Source organism: Pan troglodytes, chromosome 19, assembly GCF_028858775.2.
Source record: "Pan troglodytes isolate AG18354 chromosome 19, NHGRI_mPanTro3-v2.0_pri, whole genome shotgun sequence".
NCBI classification, from domain to species: domain Eukaryota; kingdom Metazoa; phylum Chordata; class Mammalia; order Primates; family Hominidae; genus Pan; species Pan troglodytes.
The window spans coordinates 19,480,585-19,503,234 of NC_072417.2; the positions used below are offsets into that span (position 1 = coordinate 19,480,585).

General features: G+C 53.6%; 3 protein-coding genes and 1 long non-coding RNA gene across 5 annotated transcripts; 3 read left to right on the plus strand and 1 right to left on the minus strand.

The window, feature by feature from the left end:
• The first annotated feature begins 22 nt into the window (after positions 1-22).
• On the plus strand, positions 23-4,075 carry HOXB7 (homeobox B7). The gene is made up of 2 exons (XM_511938.9): positions 23-782; positions 3,212-4,075. The coding sequence occupies exons 1-2, from the start codon at positions 383-385 to the stop codon at positions 3,463-3,465; spliced, it is 654 nt and encodes a 217-aa protein (XP_511938.3). The 5' UTR covers positions 23-382; the 3' UTR covers positions 3,466-4,075.
• Positions 4,076-6,309: 2,234 nt separating this feature from the next.
• HOXB6 (homeobox B6) lies at positions 6,310-15,569 on the plus strand. 2 transcript variants are annotated; one of them, XM_009431823.5, is made up of 3 exons: positions 6,310-6,832; positions 13,057-13,581; positions 14,645-15,569. In XM_009431823.5, exons 2-3 carry the CDS (start codon positions 13,167-13,169, stop codon positions 14,902-14,904), a joined length of 675 nt encoding a protein of 224 aa, XP_009430098.1. In that variant the 5' UTR covers positions 6,310-6,832; positions 13,057-13,166; the 3' UTR covers positions 14,905-15,569. The 2 variants fall into 2 exon arrangements, with proteins under 2 accessions (XP_009430098.1, XP_009430097.2); XM_009431822.5 differs by having other exon boundaries at positions 13,089-13,581.
• LOC749200 (uncharacterized) lies at positions 8,972-20,884 on the minus strand. The gene is made up of 3 exons (XR_001710763.3): positions 20,714-20,884; positions 10,772-10,871; positions 8,972-9,238 (listed from the first exon to the last, which is right to left on the minus strand). It is a non-coding gene; the product is annotated as an uncharacterized LOC749200 (long non-coding RNA).
• HOXB5 (homeobox B5) lies at positions 17,504-20,054 on the plus strand. Its single transcript, XM_001173004.6, has 2 exons — positions 17,504-18,182; positions 18,847-20,054. The coding sequence occupies exons 1-2, from the start codon at positions 17,621-17,623 to the stop codon at positions 19,092-19,094; spliced, it is 810 nt and encodes a 269-aa protein (XP_001173004.1). The 5' UTR covers positions 17,504-17,620; the 3' UTR covers positions 19,095-20,054.
• Positions 20,885-22,650: the final 1,766 nt, after the last annotated feature.

Below are 22,650 nucleotides of genomic sequence, written 5' to 3' on the forward strand. Positions count from 1 at the left end.
CGGATCGCCCCGAGGTTATTTATTTTCCCTTCCACTCAATCTCTTCCTCCCCAAATCTCGCCTGCAAGCGGCCTCCAGCCCGCGGGAGTCGGCAGCGGCCCTTGAGCCCCCAGCCCCAATCCACAGGGCTCGGCTTTCCCATTCATTATTGATCATATTTTATAAATCCAACGCCACACAATTTTTTCCACATTACCGGGAGCCGTGGGGAGACGGCCCGGCCATTGGCGGAGGGGACGTCACGTGGGCGGGGTCACGTGGTCCGGAGAGGAAAAAGGGGGTCCTTTTTGGTGTAAATCTGGACTCTAATTCTGTAATATATCAAGGAATCTCGTAAAACCGACACTAAAACGTCCCTGCCTACAAATCATCCGGCCAAATTATGAGTTCATTGTATTATGCGAATGCTTTATTTTCTAAATATCCAGCCTCAAGTTCGGTTTTCGCTACCGGAGCCTTCCCAGAACAAACTTCTTGTGCGTTTGCTTCCAACCCCCAGCGCCCGGGCTATGGAGCGGGTTCGGGCGCTTCCTTCGCCGCCTCGATGCAGGGCTTGTACCCCGGCGGGGGGGGCATGGCGGGCCAGAGCGCGGCCGGCGTCTACGCGGCCGGCTATGGGCTCGAGCCGAGTTCCTTCAACATGCACTGCGCGCCCTTTGAGCAGAACCTCTCCGGGGTGTGTCCCGGCGACTCCGCCAAGGCGGCGGGCGCCAAGGAGCAGAGGGACTCGGACTTGGCGGCCGAGAGTAACTTCCGGATCTACCCCTGGATGCGAAGCTCAGGTAACGCCGCGCACCGAGCTGTCCTGAGCCCCAGGGGCCGGGGCACATTACCCTGAAGGCGCCTCCTTCCCGGCTGGGCGCCCCTTTCCGCGTCCAGAGTGCTCCCAGCCGGAGGTCGGCCCTGGAAGGCTGCACCCACTGGACCGCGACCCAGCAGGCCATCCCCGCCCCCATATTTGCTCGGTGCTCTCAGGCTCGTTCTGCTTCCCGGCGGATCTCTCTTCGCCGGCACCACGGCGCTGCGAGCCCCCAGCCCGCCCCCACCCTTCCTCTCGGCCTTTTAGCTTTAAATATTTATCAGCAGCGCCGGCACGGGCTGGAGACGAGGCCGTTTGTCTTGCGGAGGAAGGCCGGTGTTTGCAGAGAATAGCCATTAGGGTCTCCCCCTTCTCCCCCCTTCCCAGCTAAGGATCTCAGCCTTGGGTGTGTCCCCCTGCCCCAGCTCGGATAAGGTATGGGGGAGGGGGCCATAGCGCTAAGCAATTCTCCCCTCCCCCTTCCTTTCCAGCCAACCCCGCTCCCCCATTATTCCTATCAGGACAATTAGAGGTGGGCTCTAGAGGCCTGGCGGGAGGAGAAAAGGACCCAGCCAGGGACACAGAGCTAGAGAGGCAGGTGGAGGGAGGGGGCTGAGGCCAAAGGAGATGAGCCTCCTGATCCCAGTGAACCTGGGTGGGGGAGTGGAACAGGAGAACTAGAAAGGGGCAGAGGCTTCATGGGAGTGCAGCTGGCTTCCTGAGGTGCTCTTCCTAGGGCTCCTAGGAACCCCTAAAGAACTGGCCAAGTTTGGAGGTGTCATTCCAGATAAGTGACCCTTTTCTTGGGGGAGGGGCTAGGACTCTCTGGAGCCAATTCAAAAATTAGAGAGTGCAGTTCACCTAGCCAGCTGCTGCAGAACCCCAAGAGGCTGAGGTTCCATGGGGTCCCTGCCGAGTCTGACCCAGACATCCTTTTCTGCACTATTCCAAAGCAGACGAACTTAGGGGCTAGCCCCAAAGTCCAGAAGACCCAAGACTCATGGTCAGAGGCACCCAACCCAGCGATGGTCAGGGGCCAGAAGCAGCCCAGCTCTCACACCATCAGTATTAGTGGTTATAGGTCCCATTACCTGCTCCATAGTTTAACTGCCTTTCCAGTTGATTTATCAAAGCCCCATTTTTTCTGCCCATCAGCATTTCAGCTTGGCTTTTATCTGACTTGAAACTAGGGCCCCTAGCCCCTCCTCCCTTGTCTCCTTCCCAGGAGGGCTGACATCAGCACCTCTTTAAAGTCTCCTCAGGTTCTGGTCCTAATGCAGAAGTTCTCCTCTACCCTTCAGTCCCCACCACCCAGATACTCCATGTTCCATCCTATCCCAGGCTGCTGTCTCTCCTCTTCCCCTGTGCATTCCTGGAGGCCCAAAGATTGCTTTAGAGAGCTGGGCTGTCTAGGCAAGCAGGCAAGCAGGACAGCCTGGCCCTGGCTGAAGCGTAGCCACTCACTGGAAAAGAATCATCAGAGGGTCACTGCTGTCAGACCAACTCTTTGCTCCAAGGAAATCTGCAAATTCTTACCTTCTCATTCCACAACATGCTGGGGATGAGTTGGGGGGACTGGGCCTTTGAGGCCCCTTTGTCTCCTTTTCTTCTTGGGAAACATTCTTAAGCTAGGCCTGGCGCCCCACTCCAGGGTCACTTGCATGGTTTCTGTTGGTCTCTACTGGAAAGACCATCAGATCAGCATTCAGAAAAGGGGATTTAGGGTCCTTGACCCCAGAGAGTGAAAGGAGGATTAACCTCCCCTCATCCCACTTGCACCCCTTAGGTGCAGAGCCTTTAAGAGCCAGCAGATTACTTTCCTGGGTTCAGAAGCTCCAGGCTAAAAAAGACTTCTTGGATGAAAAATGGGAATGTTTGCCTTGAGAAGCCTGTAGAAAGTTCAGCAATTAGGGGAGTTTGCAGCTGGAGTAAGGGCTGGGGTATGAAAAGCCAGAATTTGGTTTAGTGGGAAAATGGGCTTCTTTGCCCATCGCCCATCGACTTCAAATCACATACAGGGTATAAGAGGGAGGTGAGCACTCTCTTGGCGTTTCCTTTTTTTTTTTTTTTTTTTTTTTTTTTTTTGAGACGGAGTCTCACTTTGTTGCCCAGACTGGAGTGCAGTGGCGCAATCTCGGCTCACTGCAAGCTCTGCCTCCCGGGTTCACGCCATTCTTCTGCCTCAGCCTCCTGAGTAGTTGGGACTACAGGCGCCCGCCACCACGCCCAGCTAATTTTTTTGTATTTTTAGTAGAGACGGGGTTTCACTGTGTTAGCCAGGTTGGTCTCGATCTCCTGATCTCGTGATCCGCCCGCCTCGGCCTCCCAAAGTGCTGGGATTACAGGTTTGAGCCACCGCGCCCGGCCGGCGTTTTCTTTACTCACTGATTTTCCTCTGAATACTGTGCGCAGGAACTGACCGCAAACGAGGCCGCCAGACCTACACCCGCTACCAGACCCTGGAGCTGGAGAAAGAATTTCACTACAATCGCTACCTGACGCGGCGGCGGCGCATCGAGATCGCGCACGCGCTCTGCCTCACGGAAAGACAGATCAAGATTTGGTTTCAGAACCGGCGCATGAAGTGGAAAAAGGAGAACAAGACCGCGGGCCCGGGGACCACCGGCCAGGACAGGGCTGAAGCAGAGGAGGAAGAGGAAGAGTGAGGGATGGAGAAAGGGCAGAGGAAGAGACATGAGAAAGGGAGAGGAAGAGAAGCCCAGCTCTGGGAACTGAATCAGGAAACTCAAATCGAATAGGGAAGTAAAAAACAAAACAAAAAACAAAAAAACAAAAAAAAAAACCCCTATTTAAATGAAAGGAGTTTAAAAACATTTTTTAAGGAGGGAGAAAGGAGAAATTTTGGTTTTTCAACACTGAAAAAATACTACCTATAGGAAAGTCTGTCAGGTTTGGTTTTTTTGTACAATATGAAAAGGACATAATCTACCTGTTCTGTAGCTTTCTGGAATTTACCTCCCCTTTTCTATGTTGCTATTGTAAGGTCTTTGTAAAATCTTGCAGTTTTGTAAGCCCTCTTTAATGCTGTCTTTGTGGACTGTGGGTCTGGACTAACCCTGTGGTTGCCTGCCCTCCTGAGCCTCCGCCTTCCCAGCAGCGGCACCAAGGGGCCTTAGGGAGCCCCAAAACCTACCACTCGCGTGTTGCCCAAGCGCCTGGCTGCTGCTTCTTGCTTCCCGTCCCCCGGCCCCATGCTCCCTTTTACATTCTGTGTGTATCTAAAGGATGGAAAAATAAAACGCAATTAAAAATAAACAGATGCCCTATTTTCTGTGTCTTCCTAAAGCTGGGAAGGGGTTCAGGGTTAGAGATGAGTGGGCATCCCAGAGCTCCTTGGCTCTGACTTCTGATGCAGCTTCATTTCTGTGCTGAGTTTGTTCTTTCTCTTGGTGCCTCCTGCTCTGGGGGGCTGCCAAGTAGTGAACCCCGATATTGCACTCATGCATTCCCTTTACACCCTTTTACACCCATTGACATACATGATGCACACAGTCACATGTGTTTACAGGCTGACATCAAACATACACACTGTCACAGTCACAAAGAGACACTCATACCCATATGTTAACAAACATACAGGCATTCACGTAATACCAGCTTCACGCCCAGAACATAGGCATTCATGTTCACACACGCTCACAAGTAAACACACATTCACACTCACAGACACATTGATACCAACGTACATTCACACATTGGCTTATAAACACAGATTCACATTTGCCCCCAAGTAAACGCACTCAGAAGCCCACATGCTTAGTCACGCAAGCTCACAAAACAACAAAACAAAAACCTCACAGTTTCACAAACCCGCGTCCTCATTCAGGCCTGGAAACCAAGCTGCGGGATCTGGATCTGGGCTGCAGCCCAGGCACAAAGACGGAGCTGAAATCCAAGCTGCTAGGCCCCACATGAAGGAAGAGCGGAAGGAAAGGGAAAATGAACACCCAAATTCACTCTGGCTTCTTGGGTGGCGTTGCGTAGAGGCCAGGCCTGGGAGTAGAGGCCTCTCAGTCGGCGCAGAGCAGCCTCCAGCTAGGGCGCTCACGGCTTCCTGCTCGCACGGCAAACATTTTCGCCAAGAGCTATTCCTATATTTTATTTCGATTTATTTTACTTTCTTTGTCTTAATTTATCTCGTTCTAAATTGATACAGACGACCCAAATAAAACTTTAAAATAGGGGGTGGGGAAGGGAATGAGTCCGGGAGCAAGATCCTAAGAGGTACGAGTTTACCAGGCCGGTGTGGCCGCATCCCGGCCGCTCTCGGAGCCTGACCACGCCACGCCCGGGGCTTCCTCCGAGCCTCTCTTCCCGCTCTCCGCGCCGCCGCCGGCAGCCTGGAACCTTCTCCGCTGCACAGAGAGAGAGGGGGGAAAATGTTGGGGGAGGTTATTTCGTTTCCAGAATTTGGGCATTGGTAGGTCAACTTGAAATACGGGGTTATTTCAGGGGACCTGAAAAACCCGGGCTGAATTTTTATTTTATTTTTTGCTTCCAAACATCCGCTGATTGCAGGACCAAAACTTGGAGGATGGTGTCTATGCGGCTAGACCCGCTGAATTGATTTTTAGCATTTATTCGATTATAAACCCTGGATTGTTTAAATTTAAACAGACTTTGGACAGAAAGAGGGAAGAGGGTTGGTTTTAGGATAATCTGTTGAATTTGAATTTGTATGTAAAATGCTTTTAAACCTGCAGTTTCCCCCATTAATGACCACGTAACGCCCTGGAGAGGGCATGGAGCTGTCATAGGAAACCTGGACTTGCCTGCATTTGGGCGGGAGAAGCCAGGATCCGGCTTTACCCTCCCCCAGTTTCTGGGTTCCGGAGGCGAGAATCAGGTTGTCAGACTATCTGCCTTGGCCCCCATCCAGGCCACTTTTCCTCCTGGGGCAAAAACTAAGCCCTAGGGAATCTAAGGCCCCCACGCCTGCAATGCTGCAAGCCTCACACGTGGGGGTCCTGCTGTCTACAGGGCTAGGAATGAGGGGGCCAGTTCAGAGGGGGAGAGGGGACACTGAAGCTTTCATTTTGCCCTTATGCAGGTGGCAACTCTAGACACCGTTTCCTGCTCCTGCCTCACCCCAAAATTGTCTCAGAACAGTCCCTATGCAGAGGATTTGGGGTAGACCTTTACTAGGAGAGGGAGCAGAGCTCCTGTGGAGAGTGGGGAGGTTCGGAAAAGAACCCCCTTCCCAGCTGTACCGTTATGGCTTTTACACTCTGATTTCCTGCCCCCCAAATCTCACCCCTTCTCAGATTGGGGTTTCCCCAAAAAGAGAGAAGGAGAAGAAAAGAAGATGGCGACTGAGAAAAGGGTTGCTGGTGGAGCAGCCATGAAGAAATGCAATAAATTCCTTGTTGTTTTATGAAAATTTACAACTTTGTGATAGAAGTTTATGAGTGGTTGAATCCAGCGATTGGCCGGCGCCGGTCATGTGGCCGGGCGATCGTGAACATGAACTTTTTATCATTTCCCTGGTGGTTATAATGCAGCATTCTTTTGGACACCACACCTAGGTCGGAGCACTGTCGTCCTTCAGGGCTCCAGCCTCTTGATATTTTTGTACTTCAGTATCAGCTCGATAGAGCAAAAGAGAGAGAGGACGAGAGAGGGGGGTGAGGAGAAAAGAGAGAGAGAGCGCGAGAGGGAGAGGGAGAGAAGGAGGGGTGGGAATTACACAAAGAGAGAACCAAAAATAATTTTGATTCCTAAGTTAATTTGCTCACTGATCTGGGATTTTAGTCACCATGGAGGGTAAATGGACAATCTGCCCAGGACTGCAGCCCGATACTATTTTTCAAAGCCAGAACTTACTCCATTTTCTATGCAAATGTCAGAAAAATGAAACACCCTCTCTCCCAAGTCAGAGAAGGGGAAGCAACGGCTCTCACGTTGGGACAATATTATCTGGAAGCTGAAGAAGAAACTGAATACTCCTTCCTTCCTTCCTCCCTACCCATTCCTTTAAATCCGGAGGGGGAAAAAATCCCAAGGTCTGCAAAGGTAAGGGAGATTCTACAATTTTCTTCTTGTTGTTTTGCATCGCTTTTGTAGGGTGGGGGTGGGGCTTGGGGTTTTCTCCCTCCTCCCCCGTTCCAAGACGGGGCTGAACCCCACCTCTGGGCGCTGCAGGGAGAAGCTTCCCAGGAAATTCAGTGGTGGAGATATGGGTGGCTGCTTCCTGGAGGGGGAGCCAAGGCAGGGAAAGCGGGAAGAGGAATCAAAAGAGGGCCAGGAGACCAGCTCTAAGTCGCCTTTTTAAGCTTGGAGGAGAGACTCAAGCAAGGGGGGGTGCGAAAGAGAGGATGGGGGGTATCTGGGCTTCAGTGGCACCCAAAGAAGCCAGTGGTTCTGGCCTCCGCGGGCTTGCCCCTCCCCCTCCTGCCATCCCTCCCTTGTCTCGGCCTCTGGCTATTGCCCCAGCGCAGTTCTCTTGCCTGGTGCGGATATCGCTGGGTTCCCGGCAGCACTGGCATGTGAGGCGGTGGCGCTAAGGGACGTCCTGGTTTCTATAGGGCCTGGAATCTCCGCCGAGGCCGGCGAGGGAGAGGAAACGGCTAGAGAAACACAGAAAAGACAATTTACAGAGAAATGTTTACTATCTCCCTTCGGAGACATTTTTGAAATTAAAGGGCTGTGGGTGGAAACACCAAAAATGAGGGAGACTCCCCCCTCACCAGGAAGCCTGCCCGAGAATGCCCAAGTATCTCGCCACTCCCGCAGGAGGGAGCCTCGCTCTACAGGGAGACAGTTTTGTGGTTTTAATGCGGTAGGTTACAGCTGTTGGTTTCTGCGTGATACTGATTCTATTACTTGCGTTGTATTGGTATGGGATGTGTGGATTTCGGTGGAGGAAAAAATTGCCATGTGTGTGTCTGATATGATAACATTTCAAACTTTCCTGGGTCCAGACATGGTGATTGTGAAGAAGCTGTTAAGTGCCTTTTTGTTTTAGGCTTGTAAATAAAAATAAAAGAGAAAGAAATGAAAGAAGAAAATAAAAAGAAAATCCAATTATGGGACCTAGCGGAGTCTAAACTGAAAAGCTAACTGGCACTGAGCTCAGACAGTCCCGTCCCTCGGGTGTCCAATTTTATCCCTCAGTCAGGCCTTCTAGGGGGTGGGGAGGGCGGAGAACATTGGGCAGGTGACAGAGATTCCTAAAGTAGCTCGTGGGGTGGAAGTAGGTGCCAGCCTTGAGGCAAGGACTTAAAAATGGGGTAAGGGAGCTTCTGGGGAAGCTTCCAGCCAAGAGATAAGTGATGTTGGCTGTGGAGGGCAGGAGAAATTGTGATTTTTAGTCTGGTTTGCACGAACATGTGATTGCTTTTCTCTTTCTTAAGACCAGATGCAGGACATTCAGCCTCGGGCCTCTGCTTGTCCCGGAGTTACAGGGTCTGGGGCGTTTTGGAAGTGGGGATATATTTATTATCTCAGTCCTAAGCTAGGAGAGGGACGACGCTGCCACTTGTGGCGCGGAAGAGGCGGCTCTGTGGCCCCAGGTAGATGCCCTAGGTTCAGGCCCGGCCTGGGCGCCTGGAGGGACCGCTGGGCTTCGTAGCTAGAGTTCTCCGCCAGCACCCACGGCACTCGGGGACTATTCTCAAGAGAAAAATTTCCCAAACCCACCCATACTAAAGGTCTTTTTCTCCTGTAGTCTTGGGGGGTTATAAATCCTCCCTTAGACAGTTCGCTGTGACCCAAATTATGCGGTCTGCTGCCATCTACCGTCCGTTCGGAGACACGCGGCTTCGGCGCCGCAAGTCCCGCGACACTGTCCAGAGGTGCCCGACGCCTGGAGCCCCGGCCTCGCAGGGTCCACGGGATTCGGGGGATTTCGGGCCCACACCGACGCTCTCAGCTAGATCTTGGTTCCCCGGTGTGAGTTAGAGAACAGAAGTCTCTCCTCCACCCATCATCCCCAATTTCCCACTGCCCCCGTCCCCGCCCATCCTAGCCCCAAACCTGGCGGCTGGCAAGGGAAGCGGCTTCCTCTAGGGCATATTTAAAAAGGTCTAATTCTGCTTCCAGCGGGCAGGGGCCCTGAATCAAAGGGTGGAGGGATCAGAGCCGACACCCCCACCGCCATCCCCACCCCCACCCCACCAAGGCGCGGGAGAGGATGAGGCCGCTTGAGACATCCGAAGCCAAGGCTGTTCAAGGTTTATTTGGTTTTCTTCTCAGCCAAGGGAGGGGACCCGCAGGGCAGGCGCCGGCCCCGTCAGTTCCACTCGGTTGTCAAAAGACAAACCGGGTCTGTGTTCTCCTGGTTGGTTAGTGGGTTTTGCCAGCTCCTTGGTTGGTGGGTCCGTGGTGAAGGAATTGAACCGAATTTTCTGGAAACTGTTGATGTCTGCAAGTGAGTGCCGATCCCCTCCTCCATTCTCGATCTTTTCAAGCGAAGTCGACCTAAATATGATTTGGGAAAAATTTGGTAGTGGGACTGGGGCCAAATCCTTAAGGAACCACACCGTCGTAATTTCCGTTCCTGTTGGACCCTCCACACCGGCTTAACTCGACCTCCTTCCCAAGAGGGGGTGGCCAGGGCTAGGCTATGCGCCTCTGCTGCAGCGTTTGAATATTGGCCCCTGTCTCACGGGTTACTGATTAGCTTGGGCTTTCAAGCCGTAGGAGGAAGCTCTAGCAGTTCCTTTAAAGGTGCTGTGGTCCCCGTTCCTGGGTGGGGGTGGGGTTCCAGGAAATTGCCTGCGGTGCCAGGCAAACCAAGGTGTGGCCAGAGTCTGGCCGAGGGCTAGAGGAGCTGACGAGGTTAAGGGGCCTGGTGGTGCTGGGGACAAACACTGTGGCTGCAGCCCTCACCCGCTTTCGGCGCCTCTGGAGCAGCTCTTTATAGCTTTCCTGCGGCGAGGTGACTTTCTGGTGGCTATAAGGCCCGACTCAAGGAGCTGCTCTATAGGAGGCCCTGAGGGAGCCAGCCCTAGAAGGTCCTTGGCCCCTCTGAGATTTTGCTTTTGGGCAATCCAAAGGACATGTAGAGAAGTCAAGCTGGTACATGGTATTGAAACACTTCAGGGCCCTCAGGTTGTCCCCTGGACCTGCGGGTAGGAAACCGGGAGAGTGGGTTCAGCACTACTGCTCACTCCCCTAAAGATAAAAGAGGATGCCGCTCCTTTGCATAATGAAAATGAAGTCTTTGTACTTTGATTTGGAGGGGCCGATTTTAGGGCAAAGTGTCTCATCTAAACAGCCTCCCTCAACCTATGGGAGTGATCACTCAGTACCCCTGGGAACATTTATTTATGTTCCCCAAACCCAGAGAAACAGAGTCCAGGACGAGAATTGAGTTGAAATATTTTCATCCCACCCCACCCCAGCCAAAGTTGGGGGTGGTGGGGGAAGGTGCTCATCACCTCAAAGAGCTGAGGGAGAGGGCTTTATAGCTTAGAGGAAATTGGAAGCCTGGACAATGTCTCAGCACCCTCCCACACACACCACACCACACACACACACACACACACACACACACACACACACATGCAAATATCCCTCCTGAGGTTACCTATCAAGAATTTTACTCCCGAACTGAACACAACTTAGGAAACATTTTCCTGGGAGCTGGAATATGTTAGCTTGCCCACAGGACTGCAGACTCACAGCATAGAAAATTACAATTATAAATCCTGCCTGTGGGGTATCTGTACAATCCCTCTGTTATGTACTCAAGAATTGGTACACACTTCTATCCATCTCTCTGAACACACACTTCCTCATTGAGGCAGGGAGAGACACCCCAGACTGGCGGATGGCTGAGCCCGCTGTGTATTTACATATTCCCCCAAGGAGACAGACAGAGGCGGTGGACCGAACCACAGACAGATTCGTAGGGATCTGGCTCCAGAAAGGAGTCGGTCTCTGGCCTGCCCTGCCCGCCTGCTCTTTTTCCCAAACAAACGGATCAGACGAATAAACGCTCATAAATACCTCTGGGCTTAGATAAGAGCGATGAGGCGCTATTTTCTTTCATGCCCGACTCCAGGCGCCCAGGCCCTGCCCGTAGTGGCTCCATCTCCAGACAAGCAACCTGCAGAGGTGAGGTTAATTTGGGGGCTGTGACTCTAAAGATAAGGCAATTATTTCCCTGCGTCTGACACAGGGAAATGCTCCCTTCCTCACCAGATCTTATTTTGTTCAGACTTCACTGAGAAAACCACACTATTTAGTGCTAGGATGGAGACATTGTGGGCAGGGAGGAGGCAGGGAAGGCTGAGGCCCAGGGCTCAGCCTCAGCAGTAGGCAGGGAGGTGCATGCAGGTACTCTCTCCCACTTTTCCCCCCCTGTTCAAATGGCCCCTAGTCCTCTCTAGAAGCAAGCCCAGCCATACCTAGATATGGAATATTTATCCTTCTTCATTATCAGGGGGTTTAAATTTGTTTTCTTAAATGCTTATCAAACACTCCCACAGAGTCAGGTTAGGAAGTAATTGGAGGCCATCTAGGGATGGCTATTTTGCCATTAAGGTACAGCCAAGAAGTTGCCCTGAGTTTAGAGAGCCTTGGAGACCACGTTGCAACCAAATAAGTTCCCACCCTTGGTGATCCAAGCTCAGTCCCCTGCCACCTTCCCTAGTGTCTTGTACCATCTTCAGTGGGCAGAACTTGGCCAGAAAAAGGAGCCCAAAGGAAGGACAAGGCAGAGGAGGGTCAGCCTGGCCTGACATCTGACTTTGTTCCATGCCCTGGCCCCTTCTTGTCCCCAGGTGTGAAGGTTGTCACCCTTCACTACTTGGCCTGTGTATGTATATTAGAATGTTGAAAATGCACTGTGGCCCTGTCTCCCAGCCTGGGCTCAATGCTCATTTTCCTTGGATGAAAGAGCCAGAGACATACATTCTCTGACACACCCAAATTTGTAAGGCAGCAAAGCTGATGATACAAACACGGGGTGTGGGAGGGAATTGTAGCGATGCTGAGATACAGACAGAAGGGAGAGGGGATGCTGGCTGATGGCTGGAAGCAGCCTGCTGAGTCCCCAAGAGAATGCAAACGACCTTCTCTCCCTATCAAACTAAAGCAAAAACCAAGTCTTGGGAAAGAATTAATTTTAAAAAGAACTGGCAGCTCCTACAGAGACTTAGAAGAGGAGTGAGGATGCATTTCTTCCCAGTGGTCTCTGACTGCCTCAACTATCAGGAGGGTTTGAAGCCCACAACTGGAAGAAGAATGATTTCTTCCTTGTGCCCAGATTTACTGGGACATCCCTGATTCCCGAAAATCCTATAGCCCAGGCTATTCTTAAGTCTTTTGGGATTGCAGAGGGTACTGGAGTGAGGGTTGCAGGCAGGATAGGGATCAGACAAATAAAGCCACCTAGGCTGAGGGATACCCCTCACTCCTTCACTCCATATCACCAAGTGAGGAGAGGGCTAGTCCCTTTCCCCAGTGCCCCTTCCCCTGCCAAGGGTGAGCAGCTGCATACTAGAACCAGGCAGAATGTTTTGGGCAGCCACCCTCGTCGCCGCCTTCCAAGAAGCTCCTAGTCTAGCCACAGAGTCAGAAGGGGAAGCTTGGGCTCAGTCCCTCCTGCCAGCTCCTCCTCTTCTGGGTCTTCTAGGCAGTGGGATCTGGCCTGCCCCCTCAGACCAGAAGGGTTGTGGAGAAGCAGGAACAATAAGCCGAGGCTTGGAGGAGACAGAGCAGATCTGATAAACAGGAAAAACGATGTTCAAAACCTGGGGAGGAGGGTGTTTCTTCTTTGCTTATCTTAGCGGAGAACTCTTCTCACCTTCTACCGACACAAAACCCTAGAAACAAACCTTCTTTAGTTCTCTCTCAAGGCGATTCGGAGACATTTACCCACCCCTCCCTGGAGAGAAGGGGTCGAAGCAACGCAGGGGTTAACTTTTCTGAAAACACAATTAACTTTTTCCAATCCTGCGTGGGGTGGGGGAGAGACATATTTATTTAATCACCCGGGAGTGGGGTGGTCTCAATCTAAACGTTCCCTCCTCCCTCAAAGGCACTGAGCCTGTTTCACAGATCCTACGTAGGTGGAACAGGACGCGTTGTGTTGTTGGGGAGAGAGAGGAGAAAGGCGAAGGAGAAGGAGGAAAAAAAAAAGGTTGATAGGTTTGTGCGCGGGTCCCTCGTGCGGGCTGCGCTCCTCCTGGGTGCTATTTGACAATTCCTGCCTCTGCCATTGGTCAGTGTTGGATCAGATGGTTGTATTTCCTTCTGGCCCTCACTGGCACCTCGCCATCCCCCCTCAGCTAAAACCCAATCTCGGATATACTACTAATAGGCGCGGCGCTCGGACTATAAAACACAACAAATCATAAACCCGGCGGAGCAGCAGCGGCCGCGCGCGCCTCCCCTCCCAATGAGTTCCTATTTCGTGAACTCCACCTTCCCCGTCACTCTGGCCAGCGGGCAGGAGTCCTTCCTGGGCCAGCTACCGCTCTATTCGTCGGGCTATGCGGACCCGCTGAGACATTACCCCGCGCCCTACGGGCCAGGGCCGGGCCAGGACAAGGGCTTTGCCACTTCCTCCTATTACCCGCCGGCGGGCGGTGGCTACGGCCGAGCGGCGCCCTGCGACTACGGGCCGGCGCCGGCCTTCTACCGCGAGAAAGAGTCGGCCTGCGCACTCTCCGGCGCCGACGAGCAGCCCCCGTTCCACCCCGAGCCGCGGAAGTCGGACTGCGCGCAGGACAAGAGCGTGTTCGGCGAGACAGAAGAGCAGAAGTGCTCCACTCCGGTCTACCCGTGGATGCAGCGGATGAATTCGTGCAACAGTGAGTGAGACTTCCCGTCGCCGTCGCCCCGGCTCCCCTGGGCGCCCACCCCGGGACACAGAACTAGTGAGCGCCCCCTGCCCCAATCTCCCACAGGGTGCTGGGTGGGCATCTCAGTTAGGAGATAGAAGAAGATTGGGCGCCGGCCGGGGGTCTCTCGCTGTGTCCCCTATTAGGCAGGAGTTACAAAGTTTGCAAAGTCCCAGCCGCACTGGGAGCCATGGGGAGCAAGTGTGCTCTCCTGGGGCGCCTGGCCAGAGCCGGGGTTCCAGGACAGGGAAGGGAGCAGGAGCCTGCAGTCACTGGCTTGGCTTTACTTTGAGCCCCCAACCCCCCTCTCCCAGCCCTGGTAGGGTTCCCCAACCAAAGACGGCTCCATTAAAAACGGAGTGCGTCATGCAAGGGGGTAGGGGGTGACGCTGAAGAGGAAGAGTTGAGTCTGTCTGGGACTGTGTTTCCCTGAGGGTGGGGAGCTGGGGCAAGATGAGGCACCAGGAAAGGGGTGGTAGTCAGAGGAGGGAGGAGGAATAAGGGGAAGGAAGAGAGAGGGAGCAGGCGGAGCGAGAGAGGGAGAAACAGGCGCGGGGTCTCAGGTTGGATTATTTGTTGGCCTTAAGTCCCAACTGATGTCCATTAGCCGGACTCGAAAGTGAGGAGCCGTTAATGTGGACTATGGATCGATCTACGTCATTACGGATTAACGGCCTGGATTTATCATTGGGTTGGGGGGATGACGGGGGGTGGGAACAAGATGGATGGAAAGGGAGGGAAAGACAAGATGCAACTAGGAAGAGACACACCTGACCAGCCCCTCCCCCCAGGCTCAGGTGGGAGTTCAAACTGCTCCTCCCCTCCCCCATCTAGAGTCTAGACAGACGGCACAGGCCTAGGAGACTAGGAGGGAATCTGGAGGGGGCGCTGGAGGAGTGCGAAACGGGGGAAGGGAGCCGGCAGAATAGAGGGCATCCCGGTACTGGCTGGAGTCTGTGTTCGAGGGTCGACTAGGGGAGGGGGCCCTGGGCCCGGTGACCGCAGGCCTCAGCATCTCCACTCTGCGTAACAGGTTCCTCCTTTGGGCCCAGCGGCCGGCGAGGCCGCCAGACATACACACGTTACCAGACGCTGGAGCTGGAGAAGGAGTTTCACTACAATCGCTACCTGACGCGGCGGCGGCGCATCGAGATCGCGCACGCCCTGTGCCTGACGGAGAGGCAGATCAAGATATGGTTCCAGAACCGACGCATGAAGTGGAAAAAGGAGAGCAAACTGCTCAGCGCGTCTCAGCTCAGTGCCGAGGAGGAGGAAGAAAAACAGGCCGAGTGAAGGTGCTGGAAAGGGAGGGAGGACGCGAGGGGAAAGGCCTGTGGGGAGCCGAGGGCGTCAGAGAGACCCGGGAAGGAAGGCTCTCGGGTGGGGGAGCCAGGAGACCTGCTCTCCGGCGCAGACAGGCGGGGCCCAGCGCTCTCCTGGACGCCCCCGCCCGCACAGCTCCCGGCGGGTGCTCCGAGGCCTCACTACTCGAGCCCACCCAGCATCCCGCGCGCCCTTCCTTCCCGAGGAACTCGCCTCAGCCTGATCAGGCTTCCTGGTGAGAACTGAGGAGCGGACTCACTTGATGTTTCCTGGAAGCAGAGCAAAATGCTCTTGTCCCTGTCGCGTCTCATTTTGTTCATGTCCCCTGTGCACGGTTCAATGGTAGATTCGCTGTCCCCTCAGCGGGGGCCTTGAAGACTCCCTGATCCCAGACCTGTCGTCTCTCCCACCCCCTCCCCAAAGCCACTGGAAGGAGCACATACTACCTAGAAGTAAGAAGAGGAGCCTCAGAAGAAAACAAAGTTCTATTTTATTAATTTTCTATGTGTTGTGTTTGTAGTCTTGTCTTAGCTCTGGACGTGAAATACTTCGATGATGATGATGATGATGATGATGATAATAATAATAATAATAATAATAATAACAGCAACAATAATAAAGATGTGAAAACTCCACGCTCGGTCACCTCCAATCCTCCCCTGCCATTTTTTCCTCTCTCCTCAACCCCCAGCCTCTCCATCTTTCCTGAGCCAGAATTCTTCAGCAAAGGCGAGAGCCCTGGCCCGCCGAAGCGAGCCCTGTTCGACTGGAAAGTTACAGCTGAGATAAAGGCTGGAGCGATCAGTCCTGCCCAGGCCCCAGCGCTGCGTTTCCCTGGTGCTGAGGCTCACAGCCGCTTCTCCCCGTGCAGACTTGGGGGATGGAGAGGGGCTGTGTCCCTCTCATTCTCTAGCCTTTCCTCGTGTATACACAGCACTAAGGGAGCCACTGAGGCCCCTAAAGCTCTCTGGCGGAGACGGAGCCATAGTCTGGGGGCCTCTGCAGCGCTTTTCTGTCCTCACCTTCGCAGCGACCCCTGGTCTTTGGCCCGTCCACATGGCCAGGTTTTTTCGCCAGCCTTGGCCCTCCGCTCCTGGCCTGTGGCTCTGGAGACTAAAAAATGGGGCCACTGGGTATCTCTCACCCTGCAGCTGAAGGCTCCAGGTGCCCCTTCCCACCTCAAGTAGGAGATCAGCCTCAAGTAGGGGAATGTAAAGCCACCAGCCAGGCACAGGCCGAAGGGCACAACTTTCCCTTGCTCCTTGGAGACCCCAGGGCAGGAGGCCAGGTGATGGGGCATTTAGTGTCATCCTCTCAACCCAGAATGGCTCATTCTCTCTCTGCTTGCACCGGCACCCAGAAGGCAAGCTGCGGACACTGTTTTCCTTTCTTCCTCCGCCCTCTCGCTTCCTTTCTTATTTTTAAAGAAAATAGTCCCCTCCTAATAGGAGACCAGCTGCGGCGGTCTCTGGCCGCCCAGCGTGCTCAGCAAAGCATGCGGGTCCTTGGAACCCCTTTTCCGGGAAGGCGGCTGCCACCAGGCAAATTCTCAAACTGCCCAGCTGCGAGTGAGGGGCCTGTAGTGGGGCCTCCGAATGCAATAGCCGAGGAGGAGGGGAAGGGATCCCGCTTTACAAACTCTCAGACACATGTTACTACTCAAACCCAAGCAGCAGACGCGGTGGCCGCTGCAGTCTTTTCGGCAACTAGGCCGCTTAGCCCCAGCTGTGCTCGGTTTCTGGGGTCCCTGTCCTGCTCTGTCACTCCCCACGCCTGGGCTAAGGACCACCAAGGAGGTCCGGAAGGGGATTTCGAACTTCCAAGTGGCCCAGGAGAAGTGAACGCTTCTCCTTCTTTTTCAAGCCTCCCGCCCAGCCCTGCCGGCTCGGCCTGGGCGCTGTGGACCGGTAACAGCAGTTCCACCAGGATGCAGGCCGGGCTAAGCTCCTGGGGAAAACCCGTTGCAATAATTGTTTTTCACACACAACTTCCAACCCTTCCCCCATTTCCGCCTCCAATTCGGAGACTTGCAAAGCCCAAGAAAGGGAAAAGCAACTCTATCTTTGATCTTCTCATCCAAAGTTAAAATAATAACGACAATGATGATGTAGGGAGAAAGAACCAAATAGAGAGGCTAACCCCACCCACAAGAAAGTGGGTAAAAAGCCCAACCCCTGCTCTAAAAGGCTCAACCCTGTGGCTGAGCCTTGGCCGGGTTTCTTTCTCTCCCGGCGACTGCAGGGAGCCTGCAGGGAGCCAGCAGGGAGGCAGCCGCCCGCCGCCATGGCGGTCTCACGCCCGCGCTCCCGTCGGTCGCCGGGAGGTGGCGCGCTCTGCTCAGAGGCCAAAGCCAACCTTCTCTCTGTTTCTCCCCCTTCTCCTTTTTTCCCCCTCTCTCGGAGGCTCGCATTGAATCGGCCCTAACGATTCTCGGATCGTCATTATTTGTAACCATAGAGCATGAATTACCTCTTGAGGTCATCAGCGAGAATTTACGACTGGTCAACAAAAGCACGTGATTCCCTAACGCCCCCCCACCCCCCTTCCAACCCCCCCCCATATTTGGCCGCATACATAGCAAAACGAAGTACAGTGCATCGCTATAATTCATTAATACATCATAAATCGTGAAGCACAGGGTTATAACGACCACGATCCACAAATCAAGCCCTCCAAAATCACCCAAATGAGCTCGTACTTTGTAAACTCCTTCTCGGGGCGTTATCCAAATGGCCCGGACTATCAGTTGCTAAATTATGGCAGTGGCAGCTCTCTGAGCGGCTCTTACAGGGATCCCGCTGCCATGCACACCGGCTCTTACGGCTACAATTACAATGGGATGGACCTCAGCGTCAACCGCTCCTCGGCCTCCTCCAGCCACTTTGGGGCGGTGGGCGAGAGCTCGCGCGCCTTCCCCGCGCCCGCCCAGGAGCCCCGCTTCAGGCAAGCGGCTTCGAGCTGCTCCCTGTCCTCGCCCGAGTCCCTGCCCTGCACCAACGGCGACAGCCACGGCGCCAAGCCCTCTGCTTCGTCCCCCTCCGACCAGGCGACCTCAGCCAGCTCCAGCGCCAATTTCACCGAAATAGACGAGGCCAGCGCGTCCTCGGAGCCTGAGGAAGCGGCAAGCCAGCTAAGCAGCCCCAGCCTAGCTCGGGCGCAGCCAGAGCCCATGGCCACCTCCACAGCCGCGCCCGAGGGGCAGACTCCGCAGATATTCCCCTGGATGAGGAAGCTTCACATCAGCCATGGTAATTCTCTCTCTCTTTTTTGTCTTCTCGGCTTTCCTTCTCTGCGTTTTGGGGTGGGATGGGGGGGACAAGGAGAGCTTGGCTTTACCCTAAATATAGATTCATTTTTCTAAGGGGGAGAAGTATCTAAGAGGGGCCTCATAGCTTCGTAGACAGAGCCAAAAAGGGTCTCTCTGTTAAGAGGGGGGTATTTTTAATAATTTGTTTCCAGCTTCGGCTTAGGTTTTTATTAGCGCAGCTGAACCAGCTTTAGGATAAAGGATGGGGTTCATACAATGTGGGGAAGGGTCCTGCTTACCCCTGAAATTTTGAGACTGTCGCTAGCAAAGAAGGGGTGAGCAGTAAAAGGAGCTTTCCGGGGCAAAAGTGCAACCGCTCTCCTCCCTCCCGGGGCGAGCGGCCGCCTGAGCCCAGCCAAGGGTGAGGCACTAGGAGCGAGCAAGAGACAAAGCCGGGCGCACTGGCTGCCTGCAGAAGTGGGGGATGCAGTAGAAAGGGGTGCAGAAATCGAGCTTGAATGTGGGCATCTGGAGTAGAGAGGATTGGAGCTGTGGTGAGCTGGGTGCCGGGACGCCTGGGTCCTGCTCCCCCGCCCCCTCCCACCCAGTGCCCCCTCCCTTAACCGGAATAACGTTGCCTTGCGGCTTTCCTCTATCTGCTCCAGATATGACCGGGCCGGACGGGAAAAGGGCCCGGACCGCGTATACCCGCTACCAGACCCTGGAGCTGGAAAAGGAGTTCCACTTCAACCGCTACCTGACCCGGCGACGGCGCATCGAGATCGCCCACGCACTCTGCCTGTCCGAGCGCCAGATCAAGATCTGGTTCCAGAACCGGCGCATGAAGTGGAAGAAGGACAACAAATTGAAAAGTATGAGCCTGGCTACAGCTGGCAGCGCCTTCCAGCCCTGAGCCCGCCCAGAGGAGCCCAGCGGCCCAAGAGCCCGTGCCACCCCCAGCCCTGGCCCCTCCAATCCTCCCCGCTCTGCCGCCGCCCGCTGGGGACCGGTTCCCACAAGCCTGCCTCGCCCCGGCCTTGTGTTACGATATTTCGTTTGGTCTTAGGTCTTCCTGTGGCTCCCTCTCTCCTGGACTGGTTATCTTGTTATTATTGTTAATAATAATTATTATTATTATTTTCCTTCCATGCCCCCAACTCCCTTCTGCTTGTCCCAAATCCGCCAGTGTTTCTGAATGTTTGTGTCTGTGGTTGCAGTCTTTCCCCCAGGAAAAAAAAAAAAAAAGAAATTCGCATGTTTAATATGAACTCTCCCCTCCCCATCTGTGTTCTAACTTATTTATAAAAAGATGATCGCTGTATTTTGAGTTTCAGCTGGAAACTTCTGTAAGGGGCAGCAGTTGAGGTGGGGTAGTGCCGCAGTGGGGTCAAGCTGAGCTGGCTTCGGAGATGGAGTCCCTTTTCATTCTCCTCCTCCTCCCTCCTCACTCCCTAGGCCCAAGTCTCCTAGGGGCTTGGTCCTAGGGTGGGAAGGGGCTAGGGAGGACCAAAGGGATGGTATTGAGAAGAGAGAAAGAAGATAGTGAGATTTAAGTTCCTGCTGCCTGGGTAGGCCCCACAAGGCCTGGTCTGGGAGTATACGGAAACAAAAATGATCCTCAGTGCAAAATGTCTTGTGTATTTCTCTGTGAATCCATGGGTCTGGCTAGAGGGCCCAAAGCTTGTAAATATGGGGATAGTCTGGGTCAGACCCATCTCTCCCTTACCCATCTTGCTTCCAAGACCATTTGTAGTGAGCGAGTGGATGCTGTGCTACGTGTGAAATCTGTCTTTGCGGGGCCTGTCTCAGTGATTCGCTTTTGGTATTTGTTTGTAGCTTTCCTGGAAGTCAAATAAATGTTTCCCCCACTCCACTGCCCTTCCACTTGTCTTTTCTCCGAGGGGTCTGCCTCTCCCATCCCGGGCACACCCTGCACCATACTCAATAGATCTGGGGTGCAGGGAAGAAAAAGTAGGCTGCTCCCCAACAGCTCTTCTCAGCCATGTAAGTCACTGGCTTGGTCAACAGTGCTTGGGCCAGGGAACAGACCTTCATGCCTGGGGGACTCCAAGGCCCAGAAACCCCATGTGGGGCTGGGGCAGCTAGACTTCATCCTGGTCTTCCACTAGCTGGCCAAGGAAGCCTCTGGAAAACTTCTGGGAAAGTAATTTGGGCCTAAGTCCTCAGCAGGAGGCTCCTGGCCTTTTGGGAGTGGTAGAGGCCTGCCCACCCCCCTGTCTCCTACTCCAAGTCCCAATTCAGCTCTGCCACCAACTAAAGCAAAAAAAAAAAAAAAAAAAAAAAAAAATTCAGCTGGATTTCAAAGGATTTCTCTCACCCTCAGCCTTCCCTACCCTTATCAAGGGCTCCTTCTCTCCAAGGGCCCAACTGATCTTCCCTCTTGATTAGGAGTTAGGGTCCTTTCAGAAAGACCCCTGGTTCCCTTTCAGCCTGGCCCAGGGCTAGGGCCCAGTCTACCTCCATCCAAGTCAGCCTCCACCCTGAGCACAAGAGTCAAGTCTGGACACTTACCTGGTCAATCCCTTCCAGCTTGGCCCAACTTCTTACTGGACTTGGAGGGAGGCGGAGCTGGTGAGGAGGAAGCCGAGGGTCGTGGAGGCTCTACTTGGCCCTCCTTTCCCTTCACCCCTTGACTTTGTCTCCCTTTGTCGATAGCAAACTATCCCAAAAGTCGCTATGACATTTAGATGTCAAATGGATAGGGGTTTTATCTCGAAGTTAGATCGTAAAAATCGCCGAGAAGTCAGACAGATACCCCTCACTGGCTCGAGAAAGTCACGTGAGGTCCATAAAGTTAGTTTTATGGTTTTGGGGAGTTGACACCGCGCAGTATATTTCACATTCTCCAGAATGTTAAGTGACACTTTAACTGCTCGCTGTGGTGGGGAAGTGGGCAGAGGTAGGTGAGCACTCTCCCAGCCTGGAGCAGCCGGACCAGCCCAGAAGGCAGCGGCGGCCCAGGCCAGCATTCCCGCAGTAAGTCGCTTTCAGCTTTCGCTTTTACCCCTTGCAATTCTGGGGCTTGGGACTGGGGGAAGAAAATTTGTTTCCACCTGGGGCTGTGGGGTGATGTAGGGGAAATTTAGCCTGTTTTATGCACCCAGTTCTAAGGGACTGGGTGCCTGAAATGAGTGCTCTCAGTTTCTTAAGGCCTCATCGGTCGGGGGTGCCTGATTTTTACCAGCAGGAGTGTCTGACTTTGTGGGGAAAAGGGTTTGTGTGGGGGATCCATGCTCCCTCAGTGCCAGTGGAAATTTAGGGACCAGGAAGGAGGGGTGTGTATTGCTGAAAGAAGGGGCCATTGGTGGGGGCCACTTCACTGCTGGATATCTTCACACAACTATCCCCCCATCCTCCGGAAAGAAACTTTATGACATTCATTTGTCAGAGGTGTGTGGGGGTGCACCGCTGGGCACTTTTATCTGGATACATCTGAGCTGAGAAAAAGCACCGGGTAGGCGGCTGCTGTGGGCTACCTTGCCCTGGGGTGATCTCTGGCTTTCCGATCTTTGAAGCCCATAAAAAGAGGTCCCTCCGGTTATCTTTGGCTTCATCAGGCTTCTCTGGGATGGGGAGCACAGCGCTGCTTTTGCCTCCACCTTCAGCCTGTTGGTCTCAAGCTAATCTTCCTCCTTGGCTCGAAGTAGGATCCTGAAGTCAGACTAGGGAGCAGACAGAGAGGGCAATTCCCCCAATTCAAAACCTAATTCCTGAACCAGGAGTGGGGGAAGGGAAGAGCTTCTTCTCTTGCCTAGAGGTGTTAGGTGTTTAAGTAGAACTCTGGCAAGCCCTCCTCAAATAAAATCAGCTCAAGAATACAAATCCCTCAACTGTCGGGAGGAAATAGATTCAGGAGCTGGAAGAGAAAATAGGAAAGGTGCTCTTTTTTCCTCTCTTTTTCCCTCTTCTTTTCTGGGCACACCCTCAAAGGCCCCTTTGTTTTGTAGAACCATAAACCAGAGAGACTTCAGGATTTGATCCACAGGGGTTCTGTTATTTTCTAGGGAAAAGTCACCCTTCTAAAAGTCAGAGGCTTCTTCCCCACCAAATTGACCCCCCTCCAATTTAACACCCATGGGGCTAACTACCCTGTCACTCCTACTTTCACCAGCCTGCCATCCCTTGATTCAGCTCACCAACTGCCATAGGTAGTTTCTGGGATTGGATATGTGGCACCTCGAGGGGCTTCTGATCTTTGGGACAAGGATGGGGTCATAAGACTCCCTTTTTCTCATTAAGGGACATTGGAGTTCTCCCCCTGTCCTCTTTCTCCTGAAGCCACTTTCTATTCCCTGAGCTCTCTATCCACTGCCCAAGCCTGACTTACAGGAAATCCTTAACAGGCTTTAAGAGCAGAGTCACCCTGGTTTGAAGACATATCATCCCAAGAATGATGAGGGCATTTGTATCCCTTAGAAAGGAGACACAGGTCATCTCCCAAAGGATCC

What these genes read in the sequence shown, in the direction of transcription:
- HOXB7 (XM_511938.9), top strand. Translation starts at nt 383, where the DNA reads ATGAGTTCATTGTATTATGCGAATGCTTTATTTTCTAAATATCCAGCC. An exon ending in CCCCTGGATGCGAAGCTCAG is followed by an intron (nt 783 to 3,211) that starts GTAACGCCGCGC and finishes TACTGTGCGCAG; the next exon opens with GAACTGACCGCAAACGAGGC.
- HOXB6 (XM_009431822.5), top strand. Translation starts at nt 6,671, where the DNA reads ATGAAACACCCTCTCTCCCAAGTCAGAGAAGGGGAAGCAACGGCTCTC. An exon ending in AAATCCCAAGGTCTGCAAAG is followed by an intron (nt 6,833 to 13,088) that starts GTAAGGGAGATT and finishes TACTACTAATAG; the next exon opens with GCGCGGCGCTCGGACTATAA. An exon ending in GCGGATGAATTCGTGCAACA is followed by an intron (nt 13,582 to 14,644) that starts GTGAGTGAGACT and finishes TCTGCGTAACAG; the next exon opens with GTTCCTCCTTTGGGCCCAGC.
- HOXB5 (XM_001173004.6), top strand. Translation starts at nt 17,621, where the DNA reads ATGAGCTCGTACTTTGTAAACTCCTTCTCGGGGCGTTATCCAAATGGC. An exon ending in GAAGCTTCACATCAGCCATG is followed by an intron (nt 18,183 to 18,846) that starts GTAATTCTCTCT and finishes TATCTGCTCCAG; the next exon opens with ATATGACCGGGCCGGACGGG.